The sequence below is a fragment of the Cryptomeria japonica genome, chromosome 5 (assembly GCF_030272615.1).
Source record: "Cryptomeria japonica chromosome 5, Sugi_1.0, whole genome shotgun sequence".
Lineage (NCBI taxonomy): Eukaryota > Viridiplantae > Streptophyta > Pinopsida > Cupressales > Cupressaceae > Cryptomeria > Cryptomeria japonica.
In genome coordinates this window covers 181679555-181699902 of record NC_081409.1, presented here as the reverse complement: position 1 = coordinate 181699902, position 20348 = coordinate 181679555, and the positions used below count along the sequence as shown (strand labels likewise).

The 20348-nt window shown below is 33.0% G+C and overlaps 1 protein-coding gene across 1 annotated transcript; it reads left to right on the top strand.

The window, feature by feature from the left end:
- The first annotated feature begins 12841 nt into the window (after window positions 1–12841).
- On the top strand, window positions 12842–19434 carry LOC131027112 (boron transporter 1). The gene is made up of 12 exons (XM_057957095.2): window positions 12842–14512; window positions 14754–14836; window positions 14960–15152; window positions 15333–15471; window positions 16340–16505; window positions 16944–17110; window positions 17370–17543; window positions 17820–17915; window positions 18001–18138; window positions 18238–18557; window positions 18679–18949; window positions 19041–19434. The coding sequence occupies exons 1-12, from the start codon at window positions 14409–14411 to the stop codon at window positions 19317–19319; spliced, it is 2130 nt and encodes a 709-aa protein (XP_057813078.2). The 5' UTR covers window positions 12842–14408; the 3' UTR covers window positions 19320–19434.
- Window positions 19435–20348: the final 914 nt, after the last annotated feature.

Here is a 20348-nt window from a genome sequence, read left to right as displayed (position 1 = left end):
GTCCTTATCCTTTCAAATGTGAGAAGATTAATTTAAATTTCACCATAATATTTTGAATGGGGAGAAAATAATTTTGTAGAGGGTAAAGCCAAGTCGGCCTCTAATTTTAATATATGAAACTCAATAGTTGTATCATAAATTACATCAAGTTTGTCCCATAATTTTTGAGATGTGGTGCCATTTACAATACAAACCATTAAATTATTTCATAACTATAATCTTACGAGCCACACGTCTTCATCTACCTTGTTTTTATCTATGTTTTTTTTAACTTGTTAGTGAATCTAGGTGGTTTATCATTTAACATTTCCAATATCCCTTACATTAAAATAATTATCTCTATATAATTTCCATGTGTGATAGTTTTGTGGGGTGAGAAGATCAACAACCCTAATTTCTGTCATTATTAGGAAAAAAACCAAGAGAGAAAAAATTAAAAAGGGCACTTAAGTTATGCCTTACCCCACAAGTATTAAAGATGCAATTAAAAATCCTAACAAAATACAATGATCACAAAAGTATAATTTTTACAATTGACATGTTTAAATCAATTATTTATAACACATTTACGATTTTTAATTTTTTAGAACAAAATTATTGTTTAATGAAAATATTAAGGTTACAATTAGATTCATTAAAGTTTCCCAATCAATTTGAAAATAGTTTTATATTTGATTCCATACACAAAAGTTATTCCCATCACAAAAAACAAATGCAAATATATGTTTAAACTAAACAATTAGGTATAAGGAGTAGAGTATATATATATACAATTATATCACTACAAATTGCTTAAATAGATATTTTAATCACCTATAAGAAGTATACAAAATGGCTCCATGGGAAAATAAATGCTCTATCAAAAGAATACCCTTAAAGGATTGGAAAAAAGCCTTTAGGGCCTCATATGAGGCATTGCCAAGAAATCAATGTATAGAGACATGATCTAGGCTAGGTAAGGATAGTGGGTGGAAAAGATAAACTATTATACTAGTGATGGTGGAGTGGGTAAGATATGGTGCAGTAGCTATCTTGGAATGGTGGAGGTGGAGATGCAAGTGGTTCTATGAAGAGAGAACCATGTGTGAGGCTATATATCCTAGCTTATTATTGAGGGCTTAAACCTTTTACTAAGTCTAATAAGACCTATAGATCATGTGACTAATAAACCTACACACCATACACTATTTAGCTCTATAAATATGTACATATACCTCTAACCAAGTAGAATCTTGGCTAACATCTACATACTAATAGTCTATAATCATCATGAATCTATAGTATAAGAAAATATTTGATGGTATAGATATCTCAATAGCCTATAACCTCAAATAAAATAAATATTTTATTAAAACATTATATTGAAGATTTTTAAAAATACCTTGCACAAATATTATGTGTTAGGAACCAGGAAGAACAACTAAGAGGGGGGGGTGCGGGGTAAATCAGTTGTGAACCAGTTGTCAATAAATTATAACCCAAAACAAATTATTCTAACTTAAAACTCAGTGCCGGTAAAACAAACTTTAATGTCGGTAATATAGATTAAGTGTTATAGCAGTACCGGTTTAACTTAATACATGAAACAGAAAGGAAAACAATATCCATAACACATGACACAAAGATTTTGACGTGAAAATCCTATAAGGGGAAAAACCACGGTGGGAAACCTTACCCACAATCAGATGATGCTACTGCAGATAGTAAGTGTATACAAATGGGGTCTGCACATGTAGAAAGGCCAACTTCCTAGAGCTCACTGCTCAATCAGAAAATAGGAGTCACACTGACTACAGTTGGATGGTTAAATCCAATGACAATGTACTGCTTCAGAATATAATTTGCAATGTTGGATTCAATACCGGTTTAAGCTTTGAACATGAGTGCCAAACACCTTCATAACCTTCCTTCAACCTTCAGATAATATCTGCGTGATTTCCACAAGGTTCTGCTTATTTTATCTCTTCAATATTTGCACACACTCATTTGTTACATCTCTCAAATGAGATCTTACATTTATTTATACAAAACCTAAGACCTTAACATGAGGTCAGCTCTCTAGAGATATTACATTTTAACTGAATTACAAAATAAGTCTTGATGCGATACAATATGTCGGTCTCAATACATTTACACAATATCCAATCAATAAACCATTTCCAAATCATGTCGTGTTGATTTGGAACATGATATCTTGTACCGGTCCATAACCTAGACCTATCTACTGGTAAAGGCAAATATGTCAACCCAATTAGACCAATAAGAAAAACACAAAATCCAAACATTCAATCCATGTCTTCGACATAACCAAATGATCTCCAAATGATAACAAGTCATCATCATTGCCGGTGAACCATATATCCCATCAGTGAACATATGCTAGTGACTGTGCATAAGCCACTAACCATGGCAGTGAACACAATGTGTTGGTTCAACAACAAACCAATATAACCAGAGTGCCAAATCAACAATGTATACCTCCAGAAGGATACGTGTTGACATCAATGACAAAACCAGTGCAACACATGACGAAGTCATCCATAATACCAACATTACTACTAGATAAAGAAATGTGGTATAGAATATTTTTCTAATGATAATGCCTATGCAGATATACAAATATTGTACAATCAAGGTAGGATATAGGAAAATATTATAAGGGACCATAACTAAACTATATCAATTTTTAGTCAATCCATATAGATTTGGACCTTTAAGACTCAATCATGGGTTTAGATCTAGAATACGACGCATCCAATAAAAAATATCAATAGATCTTTACAAAATCAAGAAGGGTATGACAAAATCAAAGATATTACCATGATGTAGCCATCTTAAATAATCATATGAGAAAGAATATATTACAACAAAAAATAACCTTCAACACAAGATAGAAGTAATAAATATTGCTACATTACCAATAATGATAGAATGCATACAAGATTCAATATGTTGTTGATATGTGGTGACTGATCAGCAAAGTACTGTACACTCAACACATATCTCACCGGGGTCTGGGGCTGGGCTGGGCCCTGGGAAAGTGGGCGAAGCCCGTTGCAGGGGTTGGGGGGCGGCAGCCCCCGAGAAATTTTTTTTTGCCATTTTTTTGTTGATGAAAACTGACATTGTAATAAAACCCTAAAAAGGCCAACTTTGTTTGTTGCCCTAATAAAAATGCATGTTATAAGCGGCTGGGATGCTTAAGGCATTGTAAGGTTGATGTACTGTTTTTACTGGATAATAAGAAAGATTGGACAGCTGTGTATGGTGGACGTAACCCTTTTTGGGTAAACCACATTAAATCTTTGTGTTATCTGTGTCCTATTTTATTTCTTTATCTTTTGTATTTAAATATGCATATAATTGTTAGTTCATATTTGCTTTGGATTTTCTTGAAACCCTAACAATTGGTATCAGAGCGAGGTTTTTTGTAAATTGGCAGGACTCTCAGATTTGAGTGGGAGCAATGGACGATTCCAAATTCAAGGTCGAAAAGTTTAATGGCCAGAACTATCAGTTATGGAAAATGCAGATGGAGGATTACCTGTATCAAAAGGATTTGTGGCGGCCATTGGAAGGAAAGGCAAAGAAAGGGACCACAATGTCAGATGAAGAGTGGGACATTTTAGATAGAAAGGCACTGGGATCCATTCGATTATTCCTTGCACCGTCTATAGAATTCAATATAACAGAAGCAAAAATGACTGTAGAATTGATGGTGACAATGGCTAAGTTGTATGAGAAACCCTCGACTTCGAATAAGGTATTTCTTATGAAGTGTTTGTTTAATTTGAAAATGAGTGAGGGAGGATCTGTAGCAGAGCACTTAAATGAATTTAATACAATTACTAGTCAATTGTCTTCGGTAAAAATTACCTTTACAAAAGAGGTTAGGGCTCTCTTGATTTTATGTTCTTTGCCAAAAAGCTGGAATAGCTTGGTTATGGCTGTAAGTAACTCTGTCTCTGGTAAAAATACTTTGGTATTTGATGATATTGTTGGTGTTATCCTAAGCGAGGAAATGCAAAGGAAAAGCACAGGTGAGACTCCAACATCATCGGGTAGTGTTTTGAATGTGGAGAACAGAGGAAGATCAAAGGAAAGAGGAAAAGGCCCTGGGAATGAGAAGTCACGAGGGAAGTCAAAGAAAGGACGCTCTCAATCTAGAGGAAAGAAAGATTGCTGGTACTGGGGAAAGCCTGGCCATCTAAAGAAAGACTGTTGGTTTCGGAAAAACAAAGAAGGAGACAAAAATGAAAATAACAGTAAGGAAGTTAATATTGCAAGTAATACATTACAAGATGCTTTAATCTGATGTTTGGATAATGTTAATGATTCCTGGGTAATAGATTATGGGGCTTCATTTCATGCTACACACCATAGAAAATATTTTCTAGATTATGTTCAAGGTGATTTTGGATAGGTATATCTGGGTGATGATGAGACTTGTCAAATTGTTGGAAAAGGAAAGATAAATATCAAGTTATAGAATGGAAATGACTGGTTTCTGCAGGAGGTAAGACATGTTCCTAATTTAAGAAGAAATTTAATTTCTGCAGGGCAACTAGGTAGTGAAGGTTGCATAGTTACCTTCTCAGACAATATGTGGAAGGTCACTAAAGGAACATTAGTAGTAGCTAAAGGTGTGAAGGTAGGCACATTATATCTATATACTGGTAACACTTACTCTACCCTAGTTGCTACAGATATAGTTACTACAGGGACAACAATAATAGATGTTGCAAGAACAGATTCGATAATGTGGCACCATAGGCTTGGGCACATGAGTGAGAAAGGGATGAAAATACTTCACTCCAAAAATCTGTTGCCAGGACTAAAGAAGATTGATTTAGAGTTTTGTGAAAACTGTGTTTATGGTAAACAAAAAAGAGTCAGGTTTCTCAAGGTTAGGAAAGAGAAGAGTGAGAAGTTAGAGCTTGTGCATTCAGATGTATGGGGACTGGCTCAGGTATCATCTCTTGGTGGCTCTTGTTATTATGTTATTTTTATTGATGACTCAACCATAAAAACATGGGTATATTTTCTAAAACAAAAATCAGATGTTTTTGAAACTTTTAAGAAATGGAAAGCTTTGGTTGAGAATGAGACAGGGAAAAGTTGAAGTGTCTTAGATTGAATAATGGAGGTGAGTATTGCATAAAATCATTTGAATATTACTACTCCTTAAATAGGATTCGAAAGTAGAAGATAGTTCCAGGAACTTCACAAGAAAATGGTGTGTCAGAGAGAATGAATAGGACTATCATGGAATGTGCGAGGAGCATGAGATTGCATGTTGGATTGCCTTTACATTTTTGGGCAGATATTGTACATATTGCTGTCTATTTGATAAATAGAGGACCTTCAACCCCTTTGGATGGTGGTATTCCAGAGGAGGCATGGACTGGTAAAAAGGTAAATTATTCTTATCTGAAAACCTTTGGTTGTGAAGCTTTTGTCCATGTTGATAAAGAAAATAGAACCAAGCTTGATGCTAAATCTCAGAAATGTACCTTCATTGGATATGGGATAGATGAATATGGCTATTGGTTATGGGATTTTGAAAATAAGAAAATAATTAGAAGTAGAGATGTTATATTCAATGAGAAAGTTATGTATAAAGAACAGATGCAGGAAAAGAAGCATGAACAAGACAAACAAGAATATGTGGTGTTGGATGAGATTCCTAAAAATGAAATGCCACAGATACCTGATGCTCAACAACAACAGATTGTCTCACAAACTCCTACAAGTGTTAGACATTCTACGAGGTCAAGTAGACCCCCTGAAAGATTTTCTCCTTCTTTGTATTCTATATTATTAACTGATTTTGGTGAACCAAAAGAATATGAAGAAGCAATGCAGGTGGATGCCAAACAACAGTGGGAGCTAGGCATGAAAGAGGAGATGGACTCCTTGATGAAAAATAAGACTTGGGACTTAGTCCCTTTACCTGCAGAAAAAAGAGCTCTGCCTAACAAATGGGTTTATCGACTGAAGGAGGAGGAAGGAGGTCAAAAAAGATAAAGGCCAGACTTGTGGTAAAAGATTTTGCACAGAAAAAGGGTATAGATTATGATGAAATATTTTCTCCTATTGTAAAAATGACTTCAATTAGAACTGTACTTAGTCTTGTGGCTGCAGATGATTTACATCTTGAACAATTAGATGTCAAAACAACTTTTCTCCATGGAGATTTGGAGGAGGAAATTTACATGTTGCAACCATAGGGATATGAGGTCAAAGGTAAGGAGAACTTGGTGTGCAGGTTGAAGAAAAGTTTGTATGGCCTAAAGAAAGCACCCCGATAATGGTATTTAAAATTTGATAGTTTCATGGCTGAACACGGTTATCATAGATGTCATTCTGATCATTGTGTATATTTTAAGAGATTGGATAATGGCAGTTATATTATCCTATTGCTTTATGTTGATGACATGCTTGTTGCTGGGTCTAACATGTAACACATAAATGATCTTAAAAAGAAATTAGCCAGGTCATTTGCTATGAAGGATTTGGGTGCAACTAAGCAAATTCTCAGTATGAGGATTATACGGGACAGGAAAAATAGAACCTTGAATTTGTCCCAAAGCGGGTATATAAAGAAGGTGTTGAAAAGATTTAACATGCAGGATGCAAAAATAGTTAGTACACCTTTGGCTAGTCATTTCAAATTGAGTAAGGAGATGTGCCCAAAGGCACAGGAAGAGGTAAATAAAATGTCTAACATCTCGTATTCATCAGTTGTTGGCAGTCTAATGTATGCAATGGTTTGCACAAGGTCAGATATTGCACATGCAGTGGGAGTTGTGAGCAGGTTTATGAGTAATCTGGGTATGGAACATCGGAATGCTGTGAAATGGATTCTTCGGTATCTGAAAGGAACTACTACAAAGGCATTATGTTTCAAAGGATCTAATGCTTCTCTGAGTGGATTTGTTGACTCTGATCTGGCAGGCAATATTGATTCATGAAGGAGTAGTACAGGGTATGTTTTTACTATAGGGGGAACTGCAGTCAGTTGGATTTCTAGGCTGCAAAAGGTTGTTGCACTTTCAACCACTAAAGTTGAGTATGTTGTTGCTACAAAAGCCAACAAGGAGATGATTTGGTTACAATATTTTCTGGAGGAATTGGGTCAGACACAGGAGGATCGACCATTGTATACCGATAGCCAGAGCGACATTCATCTTGCAAAGAACTTTGCTTTTCATTCAAGGACAAAGCACATTCAGCTTAGGTACCACTTCATCCGGACTGTTTTGGAGGAGGGTCAGTTAGGGCTTGAGAAGATTCACACAAGTGAGAATCCTACCGATATGTTCACGAAGGCAGTTCCACAGGAGAAACTGATTTCTTCATCAGTTTCTATTGGTCTTCTTGATTGATAATTGTGGAGTTTATACCAGTCGAGTCCTAGTGTTTTATCTAGTGGATGTCGTAAGTACAGTGGTGTTAGCTAGTATCAGTCTCCAAGTGGGAGATTATTTGGTGTGGAGCCTAATCAGTCTCCAAGTGGGAGATTGTTGATATGTGGTGACTGATCAACAAATTATTGTACACTCAGCACATATTCTCGTCGGGGTTCAGGGCCAGGTCGGGCCTCGGGAAAGCGAGTGAAGCCTGCTGCGGGGGTTCGGGGGCGACAACCCTTGAGAAAATTTTTTTTGCCATTTTTTTGTTGATGAAAACTGACATTGTAATAAAACCCTAAAAAGGCCGACTTTGTTTGTTGCCCTAAAAATGCATGCTATAAGCGGCTGGGATGCTTAAGGCATTGTAAGGTTGATGTACTATTTTTGCTAGATAATAAGAAAGATTGAATGACTGTGTATGGTGGACGTAACCCATTTTGGGTGAACCACGTTAAATCTCTGTGTTATCCGTGTCCTATTTTATTTCTTTATCTTTTGTATTTAAATCTGCATATAATTGTTTGTTCATATTTGCTTCGAATCTGCTTGAAACCCTAACATATGTGTGATGTAAAAAGTAAGACTACATAATATTATGACAAGTGTCATTATCATATGATATGAAACACTAAAGTAACTTAACTAACTATTCACTAAAATTTCTCTATGTAAACTTAACAAATTTGGTATGAAAAATCTTAGAAAGGAACCAAATATGTAAGAAACCATGTTCACACCAATAGATCTACGGGTACTTCTTTATTTTTTGAGATCCCTTTTGGTATCTTGTTGATATCAAGCACTCAAATTCAATATATGGTTAGCTTAAAGAATATATTGCATTTTAACCTCATGTTCACCCATGTAGTTAGCGTACAGATATTCTATGTTAGGCTAATGCTTGGATAGATATATAATCGACACTTAATATCCCTCCTAGGGTGAACCCACAATAGTGGGTTACACTTTTGTGGATGAAAAAAATCTACTCTTTTGTCAAAAAACAAAATTTTACCACTTTTGATCGAATATAATGTTCGATCGAACAAAAAAAAGCTTTCGATTGAATTTTCTTTTTAATACTTTTGATTGAACATTAAGTTCGATCAAAAGTGTTTTAGGTTTAATTTTTTTTAATATTTAAATGGGTTCGATTGAACCCTATGTTCAATTGAACCTTTTTAAATAGGGTTTTTTCTTAAATGTATAAGTGTAAATTAAAAAAAAAATTGTGTCAACCATGTTCGATAGAACATGGGTTCTATCGAACCCTATTATGTTTGATAAGACATATGTTCTATTGATCCTATTTGGTAGACATGTCTCTCCCAATATGCCCAATTGTTTGTAGATTTTTGGCCTTCGAAGCTCTGATTCAAGGCTCAAATGGAACAATATTAACAAACCCAAATTCATAACAGTAGTACTTAAGCAATATTTCCAATGATTATAATTTTAATATATATTGAGTTTATTATGAATTTTTTTTCTTAGTTTAACTAAACATAGGTTTTTAACCAAACATCAACTTCTTTGTTCAATGCTTATGAAAAAATAATAAACTAATGAATTTTTAGTTAGAAAATATCTACATAATAGGTAATAAAGTCCTCTTTCCAACCAAAAAAATAAAATAAATTTTTGATATATACACAACAAGTTACGAGTTACCAAATGAACCTATGTCAAAATTATAGTTAACTCGAGTTCAAAACTTAACAAAATATGAAATACTGATCATAATATTATGAAACCAATTGAAAAAATTAGATATTGATATTACAAACCTGAATTCAAAAGAATCACATTGTTATTTATTTTAGAAAAAAAGTTATGCGTTACCAACTGAGTATCAGTCTTTAAAAATGTTGTTTACTATTAAAAACTAGATTTCGAGGGAGATAGAAAAATGGATACAACTTGATTAAAAAAAAATCAATAAAATCTATTTATAATCTACATACAAAATGACACAAATCACTAGTTTACATAATCTACTAATTCCTTAAGGTTTAACTTGGTAATAGGTGTTTGAATGTGAAGTTTTTTCTCAAAATGTTTATTTTAGTGTCAAAGTTGGCTAAAAAGTGTAACCCACTATTGTGGGATCACCGCCTAGGATCAAAATTTTCTCTTTTGTCATAAAGATATAAATTAATTATATTTGTCATTTCCTTTTTAGGTAGTCTTCTAATGGGAACACAGATGTAATCAAAATTGAAATATGAAATAAGACACCAACTTATGCTTATTTCAAAGTAGCTTATATCATCCACACTCAAGTTCTTGCATTATTCTAATATGATAATCTATTATTAGGATAATTTGATAGCTCATATAGAGTGGTGGTAAACCCTCCAACTCCAATATAAATAACTTTTAAAAAATAGATAAACTAATTTCCCTACTCTTCTCTTATTGAAATAATTCTATTAAAAATGATTAGATATGAGATGAAGGGATCATTTAACCTATTGTAATTTTTTTTTCTTGATTTCAAATCTAATTTAGAATAATGTTTAATAAATTTATTTTCTCTCAAACCCATTTTTTATTATTAAAGTTAACCTTCAAAAGGTTACTCTCTTTGTCAACATATATAGAAAATAAGATGTCATATAATATCTTTTGGTATTTTATAAAGCACATAGTTGATCATGTAGATAATCACTTGTTAAGGTTTCCCATCACTTTTGTTTGTGTCATTCATAATGGTAAATATAAATAACACATATAGGAGTAGAAGTCTTTAGTTATAAGGTTTCACACTATTCTATTAAGTAATTTAATTCAATCACTTGTCTTTAGTAGATTCATTCTTATGAATGATCTTGGGTATTCTAGTAATAGATTCTCTTTTCTTTCTCAATTAACTATCATTAAAACATCTCACACAAGTGGTTGTATGTTTGTCATGATATTTATTTTTAGATTTGTTAATCATAGGAGCATATTTGACATAGGTTGGAAAACCAACATTCTCTTTATAGCCTCAATAGTAAGGATGAGCTCATTTGGGACCACATAAATTCTCTCATTTTCTACAATAAAATTTTAAACATATACCCATACAAGTTCATGAGATTGTATTAAAACTAGAAACATTGTTGCTTGTTCATTCACCTTATATACTTTTTGAATAAATTCATTATCTCTAAAATTATTGAAATGAGTTTTGAAGTAGGATGATGACCCTTCAAATGGTATTTTCCTTGCTTAGATGATTTAGTTTGCAAAGTTGTCAAGAAGATTGCAATACATAGAAAGAGGAAGCTTTCTAGGTTATTCAAACAATTAATATGTTCAAAAAATAAAAATAAAAACAAGGAGCTAATTAGGAAATCTAATGTGTTCAAGCTTCTAATATGAAAGGTTTGAAAGTCTGAGAAGAGGTAATACAAGGCTACTAGGAACTAGAGATTTTGAAGCAATTACATTTTTTGTCAATTTACTTTGGACTTTTGAAACTTTGAAGTTTGACAATGGGTATGATTTAAAAATTTTAATTGTTATTTATTGTGGAATAACCTTAAAATTTGTACTTATATTTAAGTGTAAATCAAAGGTAGAGTTGCAATTTACAAAAAATAAATATTATCCTTAAAATTTGAAATGTTTGTGATACGAATCAGGCAAAAACTAAGGCTTGAGTTGCAAAATGCAAAATTTAATTTGATAGAAAAATTCTACACCTCTTATCAAAATGAAAGGTGAAGAAAAATAATAAAATCCTATAATGTGGCCAAGGCATGGATCAAACACACCAACATGAGGTTATACAAGAATTATTTTTTTTCTTATATATTAAAAAAAATTACCACGATGCTTGAAAATGCCTATATGGAAGACCATGATTTGTAAAGGATCAAATAAAACCTTGTGAAACTCTAGCTTAGATTTTTTAACAAAACTCCCCTTTCAAAAAGTTTGTATGTGTGACGAGAACAAGAAATCAATCAATAGAAATGAACCAAATTCATACACAAAGTGTGTTTGCAATGTGTAGGTTACAAAAGAGAGGTAAACTTATTAATAAAATAAATAAATAACTCAAAATGAAAAGTTGACACTTTTTTTTTTCACATGTGCACAAAATTGAAATAAATGGTTAGTGATAGGGTGGAGTGGAAGCCAAATAGACTTTTACAAAAAATGTAAACTACAAATTTTTGAAACTCCACTATGTTAAAGCATTAGAGATATGGTCAATAGTTGCAATTTCACAACCACCTACAAAGTTCAACTTTCTTAATTTGGTGGAAACAAAAACTTGAAACAAGTGTTTAGTTATACTTAGCAAATAAATGGTGGTTTTGAGCAATTTAGGAATTGATCATTTGCTAAAAATGTATGAAGTTTTACTTGGTAAAGGCTATATGAATTAGAGTCAACTTTAAAAATTTCAAAGGTTTCAAAGTTCTAGAGAAAGCTTACATTGTATTTCAATTGGAGATGTAGTTTAATACACAATTTGTAACAATTGCATGGTTGCTTGAAAGCTTCATAGCTCTTATATAACCAAAAACATTGAATTCAAACAAGGGATTTTCATGATGACTGAAACTCAATTGTAAGTGTCACATAAACAAAGACTGGAAACACCAAGACAAAATACATAATAAATACCAACTCCAATACAAAAAAATATCCTATTTTAACACTTAACTATTACATTAAAAATACTACAATACATTCCTCACCTCACTCTCAGATGAAGAAAAATGAGCTAACAACCATGAAAACTTAAACACTGATTTCAACCCTTTACTACTAGATAGCATTCAGAATTTAAATTTGATGATTGACCTTACTTGTAAATCAAAATTTTCATGATAATTATATATTCAAACTTTCCCTTTAAACACTAAGACATACTTTATTATAAATATAATTATATAAGTTAATTACATATATCATATAATTCCATAGAATATTCAACAATCCTACTTGGCATCGTCCTAGGTTTCCATCACCAATTTATTGATGACCCAAACACAATCATCATATGTCCTATGTTAATTTAGACAGTTTGCTCATAAACAATGGCGTTTTATTAATGCATAGTGGCACAATTAAATATCTAGACGAATCCTTCAATCAGGATCTGGATTACCCAATTGGCATTTTCACTTCAAATCTTACTGTTTTTATACTCCAAAATAGAACTCACAACGCACATCTAACTAGTTAAAGATATACAGAAAGTTCCTTTCGGTATATAAACTATTTTATAAACTTTTAACATGCTCAAGGATTTCTTTTTGGTCTGCGGATCCGTTTTTTATGCGGCTTGTCTGCAAGCGAAGATCACATGGAGCCCATTTATTTAAAATTCTAGGAAGCAATGGGGTAGGTTCCATTCGTATGCATTTGCACGCGCACCGTCTATAAACAATCTATAAATGATCACCATCATGACAGTAATCCACCATTAAATCTCTAATAGAGCTTGTATCCTTGTGCTTATAGTATTTGACTTCCTTCCTAAAATCAAAACAACATGTAAAGTCACTGGTTGTATCTCTTCCAAAATCCTCCATGGCTTTCTTCTTCATGTCTCTCAAGCGTTAATTTTGACTATGTTCTTGTATATGTTGAGAATATCATCATGTTAAGAAAGGGCTTGACAAGATTTCAATGGCGTTAATTCTGCAAGTCTGCAACTGGCAGAAATTCCCAGATGTAATCCAATGCCAATTGAAGTCTGAATCTTTTTCGCCTCAAAAAGGCTAGCCCACAAAAGGAAAAAAAATCTTGCCTTCTTTGCCTGATTCAGATTCTATAGCCCATTCTGTGGGTGTGAGAGCTTTTGCCCAGTATGTAAGATCAATTTTTTTCTTGGAACCCAAGTAATTGTAACTCTTGCCTGTTCTTCTGTTCCAGATCCCATTTCCCAGTTTAGTCTATTAGAGTGATCATGTAGGTCTATGAAAGCAATTCACCAGTTAGATGGAATATCAGATTTTATCTTTCCTATTTTTAGCTATGGAGTTCAAGTAATTGTAACTCTTGGCTGTTCTTCTGATTGAGATCCCATATCTCGTTTTATTGTATTAGAGTTGTCATGTAGGTCTGTGAAAAGAACTGGCCAGTTAGATGTAATTATATCAGATTTTTTCTTTTCTGTTTTTAGCTATGGAGTTCAAGTAATTGCAACTCTTGGCTGTTCTTCTGATCCAGATCCCATATCTCGTTTTATTGTATTAGAGTGGTCATGTATGTCTGTGAAAAGAACTGGCCAGTTAGATGTAATTATATCAGATTTTTTCTTTTCTGTTTTTAGCTATGGAGTTCAAGTAATTGCAACTCTTGGCTGTTCTTCTGATCCAGATCCCATATCTCGTTTTATTGTATTAGAGTGGTCATGTATGTCTGTGAAAAGAACTGGCCAGTTAGATGTAATTATATCAGATTTTTTCTTTTCTGTTTTTAGCTATGGAGTTCAAGTAATTGCAACTCTTGGCTGTTCTTCTGATCCAGGTCCCATATCTCGTTTTATTCTATTAGAGTGGTCATGTAGGTCTGTGAAAGTAATTGGCCAGTTAGATGTAAAATCAAATTTTCCTTTGTGTCTTCAGTCATAGAGTCCAAGTAATGCTTGAACATGGAATTTCTTTTCCCGATTGCCCAAGTCTTTGAATATATGTTCCCTCTTACCCCAGAATTTAACTGAGAAGATTTTATATTCTTTTACTAGGATGGCTAAATGAATATTGAACTTCGACTAACACAAATACAAAAGATTGTATTATACAAAGCCTTCTTAGATTGTAATCAGAGAGCTCTACTGTAGCCTTACAAAGTGAATTTGAATTTTGTCTATAATTTTGGAGGTTCCAAAATAAATTATGGAAATCCAATCTCAACTTTCATAAATCTGTTATATTTTTTTTAATAAGTCTATATTATCATTTGTAAGACATTCCACTGTACACGGTCAAGTGTCAAATACAAGAGTTTACAATTCCCTTCTGTGTCTTACTCTACCTTGCAATGGAGGAGACATTTGTACCATTTCGAGGGATCAAGAATGATCTTAAAGGAAGACTACTGTGTTACAAGCAAGATTGGACCAGTGGCTTCACTGCAGGATTCAGGTGCTCAACATGCTAGTTATTGGCATGAATTTTTCATAATTTGTGTAATAGTAATATTAAGATTGTTTCTAGATTCATTGTATATTTTATTTTTTTTGTATTTTGACATTTTGGAATTACAAGCAATGATCATCATTATATTTTTTTCTTCATTGTTCTAAGAGTTGACTAACTGCAAAAGATTCATATCTATATTAACCTTTCAAACACTCACCAAGCCTTCATTTTTCTTAATATTCAGGATCCTTGCCCCCACAACTTACATATTCTTTGCATCAGCAATTCCAGTGATATCATTTGGGGAACAACTGGACAGAAACACAAGTAAGAATTGCCACCTTAGTACTAATTTATCAACTAGTTCAAGTCCAGTGAAGAAACCATTTCAAAGTTAAATTTTAATTATATAGGTCAACGGATTGCAATTTCTGAAATTGGTTTTTGCAGATGGTGTTTTGACTGCAGTTCAAACATTGGCATCTACTGGACTCTGTGGAATCATACATTCCTTTTTGGGTGGTCATCCATTGCTGATTCTCGGAGTAGCTGAGCCAACTGTGCTTATGTATACATTTATGTTCAACTTTGCCAAAAACCAGAAGGATTTGGGCCCCCATTTGTTTTTGGCTTGGGCAGGATGGTATAGATCTCTCTGCAAGCTTATGTTATGTTCAAGAAAGATCATTCATATCTATAAACCAGAACCAAAGTTAGAAAGTATTCCCTTTATCAAGATTTTCTGGGATCAAATTACTAAAAAGAGAAAGCTTCAATTGTTGGGTTTTCTTCATAAATAACCAGAGTACTATTTGTTCTGCAGGGTATGTGTCTGGACTTCATTTTTGTTGATTTTGTTAGCAATCCTGGGTGCATGCTCAATCATCAATAGGTTTACCCGCGTAGCCGGTGAACTTTTCGGTTTGCTGATTGCAATGTTGTTCTTTCAAGAGGCTATTCGTGTAAGGTTCTAAGAATATTGTCATTTTTATTGTTGATCTATAACTTCCCTAGGAACATGTTGAACAGGAATTTTTGTTATGGTTGTGCTTTCTAAGTATGGCATATAAATTTTGTTATGATTGTCCTTTCTAAGTATAGCATATAAAGTGACTGGTTATAAAGTCATTGATTAAAAATGTTCCTAATTGAGATGTTCTCATTTTTTTGGGTAAAAAAAGGAAAGATATTGGTCCTAATTTTAAATGTATAATTTATCTAAATGATAAAGATTTCAAAATAAACATTTCGGTTCAAAAATGGAAGATTATTGGTTCTAATTTTAAATATATAGTTTATTCAATTGAGAAAGATTCCAAAATAAACATTTGAGCTCAAAAAGGAAAAAATATTGACTCTGATTCTAAATGTATAGTTTACCCAATTGAGAAAGGTTCCAAAATAAACATTTTGGTTCAAAAACAAAAGATTATTGGTTCTAATTATCTAGTTGAGAAAGATTATAAAATAAACTTTTTGGTTCAAAAAGGAAATATTATTGGTTCTAATTCTAAATATATAGTCTACCCAACTAAAAAGGTTTCAAAATAAGTATTTAGATCCAGAAATGAAAGATAATTGACTCTAAATGTATAATTTATCCAATTGAAAAAGGTTCCAAAATAAATATTTTGATTAAAAAAGAAAGATTATTGAATAAAATCTTACATATTGTAATCATTTGAAAAATTAGTTTTAAATATCATTCAGTTCAATGGTTAAAAGAAAATTTTAGTCAATGAAAAACTTTTTAATAAAATGAAATTACTATTGTTAAAAAAATACTTTTTGCAAATACCCAAATAGATTAAATTCGGCCATCTGTTACAGGGTCTTGTTGATGAGTTTCGTGTCCCAGATGGGGGAAATCTAAAACTTGAGCAGTTCCAACCCTCATGGCGTTTTGCGAATGGAATGTTTGCGTTGGTTCTCTCATTTGGACTTCTATTGAGTGGACTACGGAGCCGCAAAGCCCGATCTTGGCGTTTTGGGACAGGTATCTATGTTTTAACCTAATCCAGTTATAGTCTCATATGCTGTACTCAATCTTTCCTTTGATTTTCCTGACCTATTCTTCTTGATTTTACTCACCTGCTCTTTATAATAATTCCTCACCCATTATTAAATTGTTTTCTGTAGCTCTATAAATTGTCCTTAGTTGAGATTTTTTCTTCTTTTTCATCTCTGTGGTCATATTTTGTTTGGTAGACATTAAGAAACAATACAAAAGTCCTCCATATGATGGAAGCCTTTGCATGCTTATTAATGTGGAATGGACTACAGCTTTCTTTGTGATAAAGATAACTTTAGTGGTTCACCAATTCACTTTGAGTTGTTATAAAATAAGGAAACAAGAATATGTATACTGAAATGAACTATTGTCTTGTAGGGCACTTTTCTAACTGTAGGTTTAAACCTAATTTTGTACTTACAGGGTCACTGAGAGGTATTATTGCCGATTATGGAGTACCATTGATGGTTCTTGTGTGGACTGGAGTTTCATATGCTCCTGCTAAGCATGTTCCAAGTGGAATTCCCCGGCGTCTTTTCAGTCCTAATCCATGGTCACCTAATGCCTATGCCAACTGGACAGTTGTTAAGGTACGTCACAGTCCCAAGATTTGTTTTTTTTTTCAAAATTCAGATGAATAAAAGAGTTAAGTAATTGACTCATTTGGAAGTTTGGTATTTGAATCGTGTCAAACTACTCAAAATTGTTTGAGTAGGATACTGAAGTTCACTTCGAACTAACCACTATATACTGAAGTTCACTTCGAACTATCCACTATTCTGAAGAAATATTGTCTTCAATGGAAGTTGGGCATATGCACCTAATAATGCTATTTACTTGTTGAAACAGGATATGCTTGATGTACCAGTCATATATATCATTGGAGCATTTATTCCAGCTACAATGATTGCCGTGCTTTACTATTTTGACCATAGCGTGGCATCCCAGCTTGCCCAACAAAAAGAATTCAATTTGAAGAAGCCATCTTCATTTCATTATGACTTGCTTCTGCTGGGATTTTTGGTACGTAAAACTGCATGAATATGATTATATATATCAAAATGTTTTGTAATTTTTGGATTAATCTATTTCAATTATCAATTGTCATGGTCATTGGTTTTATTTTCATTGTCTATTAACTGTTGTGAATGTCTATCATCGTATGATTCTTGATGAAATGAAAGACAATAAGAAATTATATTAACAGATAATCTATAGGACAAATCCAGAATAAATTTATTCTGAATATTTTACAAACCTCGGCTGCTGGTTCTTTAAAGTTTTCTTACTTTATGACAGACTATTTTATGTGGTCTACTTGGCATACCGCCTTCAAATGGTGTTATTCCTCAATCTCCCATGCACACTAAAAGTTTAGCTACTCTCAAACATCAGGTACCTATAAATTTTAATCACTATTATCATAACATAGTGGCACTCTTTTGTTATATAGTTTCTAATGACAAGTGTTTTAGTACAGTTGTTGCGCAAAAAGTTAGTAAGAACAGCTCATGAAAGCATTCGGGCTAATTCAAACTTAGGGGAGTTATATGGACGCATGCAAGAAACTTACCAGCAAATGCAAACTCCATTGGTGTACCAGCCTCCACCTACCTGGGTAAGAACTAGAAGCCCATTGTTTTGTTCTAGGTAACTTTCATGGTTTAATACTTTGACCCATTGATTTATTGGTTTTCTGGAAACCCTAATTATGCAGGCACTTAACCAATTTAAGGATACCACAATTCAGTTAGCCACAAGTGCTGGAACTATAGATGCTCCAGTTGATGAATCAGTTTTCAATGTTGAGAAGGACATAGATGAGCTTCTACCCATTGAAGTTAAGGAACAAAGGCTTAGTAACTTGTTGCAAGCTACCATGGTGGTTTGTTGTCTTGGTGCAATGCCTGTGCTTAAAAAGATCCCAACTTCTGTCCTTTGGGGTTACTTTGCTTTCATGGCCATAGAGAGTTTGCCTGGAAATCAATTCTGGGAAAGAATACTGCTTGTGTTCACTGCTCCAAGCCGTAGATTCATGTATGGATTGATTTGGATTATACTAAAACAGTATCTCATACTTCTTCTTTCTTTCAATGAAAACCAAATTCTTGAAGACAATTTGCTAGAGTTCTGACCTAATCAAACTTTGTTGTTACAGGGTTCTGGAGAAGCATCATGCTTCATTCATTGAAACAGTGCCTTTCAAAACAATTGTGATGTTTACCATATTCCAGACATGCTATTTACTGGCTTGTTTTGGCATAACCTTGATTCCCATAGCTGGTTTGCTTTTTCCATTGCTTATAATGTTGTTGGTCCCCATAAGACAGTACGTTCTTCCAAGGTTTTACAAAGGACCACATCTTCAAGAATTGGATGCAGCTGAGTACGAAGAGTCACCTGCAATACCATTCGACACAACACATAGTGTAAGATGATGCATTTCTTGTTTAGAAAAATCATGATTACCTTATAATTTTGTAGCTATAATTGAACAATTTAATTTCTATCATATCACAGGACGCTGGTGGGTCAAAAGCAGATGAAGCTGAAATTTTGGATGAGATGATTACAAGAAGCCGTGGTGAAATTAGACACACACATAGTCCAAAGATAACTAGTACAAGTGAAAGCACACAGCCTGGTGAAGCTTGGAATGCTTTAAGTCCACGTCTTGCAGAATCTGATCGAGCATATAGTCCTCGTATCAATCAGCTCAGACATATGCATAGGGGAGATGCATCAGTAGTGAACCCGAATATGTCACCTTTAAAAATCATACCCGGTAGTTTTGAATAACTCATAATTTCTCTTGTAGGTTATTTGATGGGTTGGCTATTTGTCTATGCCAATGTATCAGTGTGTTTTTGTCATAGAAGTTTAGTGAATTGTCTTTTAAGTCATGTTTTGTTAATTTGTTACATTTTAGATTAAATATATATGTTTTATTCAATTATTAATTGTGAAGAATTTGAATATTTTGATATTAAATGTGTAAATGATTTGATTCTTGGTTTGTTTCTACCAAATATTTAACAATAAAGTTCAATTTTTTGATATTTTATGAATAATTTTTTTGAATTCATTGTGAGTTTGACACTACATGATTGAATTCTTCCTTAATCTATGTGCACTTAGACTTATTACTTGACATTTCACACTTTCTTTTTCATAATTGTGAGTTTGACTCTACATGATTGAATTATTCCTTAATCTACGTGCATAGACTTAATACTTGTCATTTCACTCTTTCTTATTTACAATTATGAGTTTGATTCTACATGATTGAATTATTCCTTAATCTATGTGCACGTAGACTTATTACTTGACATTTCACACTTTCTTATTTACAATTATTAAGAAATCAAATTTGTGTGAGAAATGTTGAGAATGGCTATCCAACCCTTAGAATGCACCAAATATCAATTATAATATATTAATAATGTATGAAGGGTATTATATCTTGGTTCATCCTAAGGGTTGGATAGTTGTTTCCTGAATGTTCAATTGGTATAAAAGGGAGTGTTCAATTGATATGAAACAATGTTACATTATGGATAGCTATTTTTTGGAGTGTTCAATTGGTATAAAAGGGAGTGTTCAACTGATATGAAACAATGTCATTATGGATATTGTAGTTAAGAGAAATATAAATTATTGAATTTGACTCTATATGATTAAGTTATTCTTTAATCTTTGTACACTTAAACTTATTGCTTGACATTTCACACTTTTTTATTTATAGTTTTTAAGAAGTAAAATTAGTGTGAGAAGTGCTCTTTTGGTATAAAAGGGAATGTTCAAGTGATGTGAAACAATCTGAGATTA

What these genes read in the sequence shown, in the direction of transcription:
- LOC131027112 (XM_057957095.2), top strand. Translation starts at nt 14,409, where the DNA reads ATGGAGGAGACATTTGTACCATTTCGAGGGATCAAGAATGATCTTAAA. An exon ending in GGCTTCACTGCAGGATTCAG is followed by an intron (nt 14,513 to 14,753) that starts GTGCTCAACATG and finishes CTTAATATTCAG; the next exon opens with GATCCTTGCCCCCACAACTT. An exon ending in TCTTTCAAGAGGCTATTCGT is followed by an intron (nt 15,472 to 16,339) that starts GTAAGGTTCTAA and finishes CATCTGTTACAG; the next exon opens with GGTCTTGTTGATGAGTTTCG.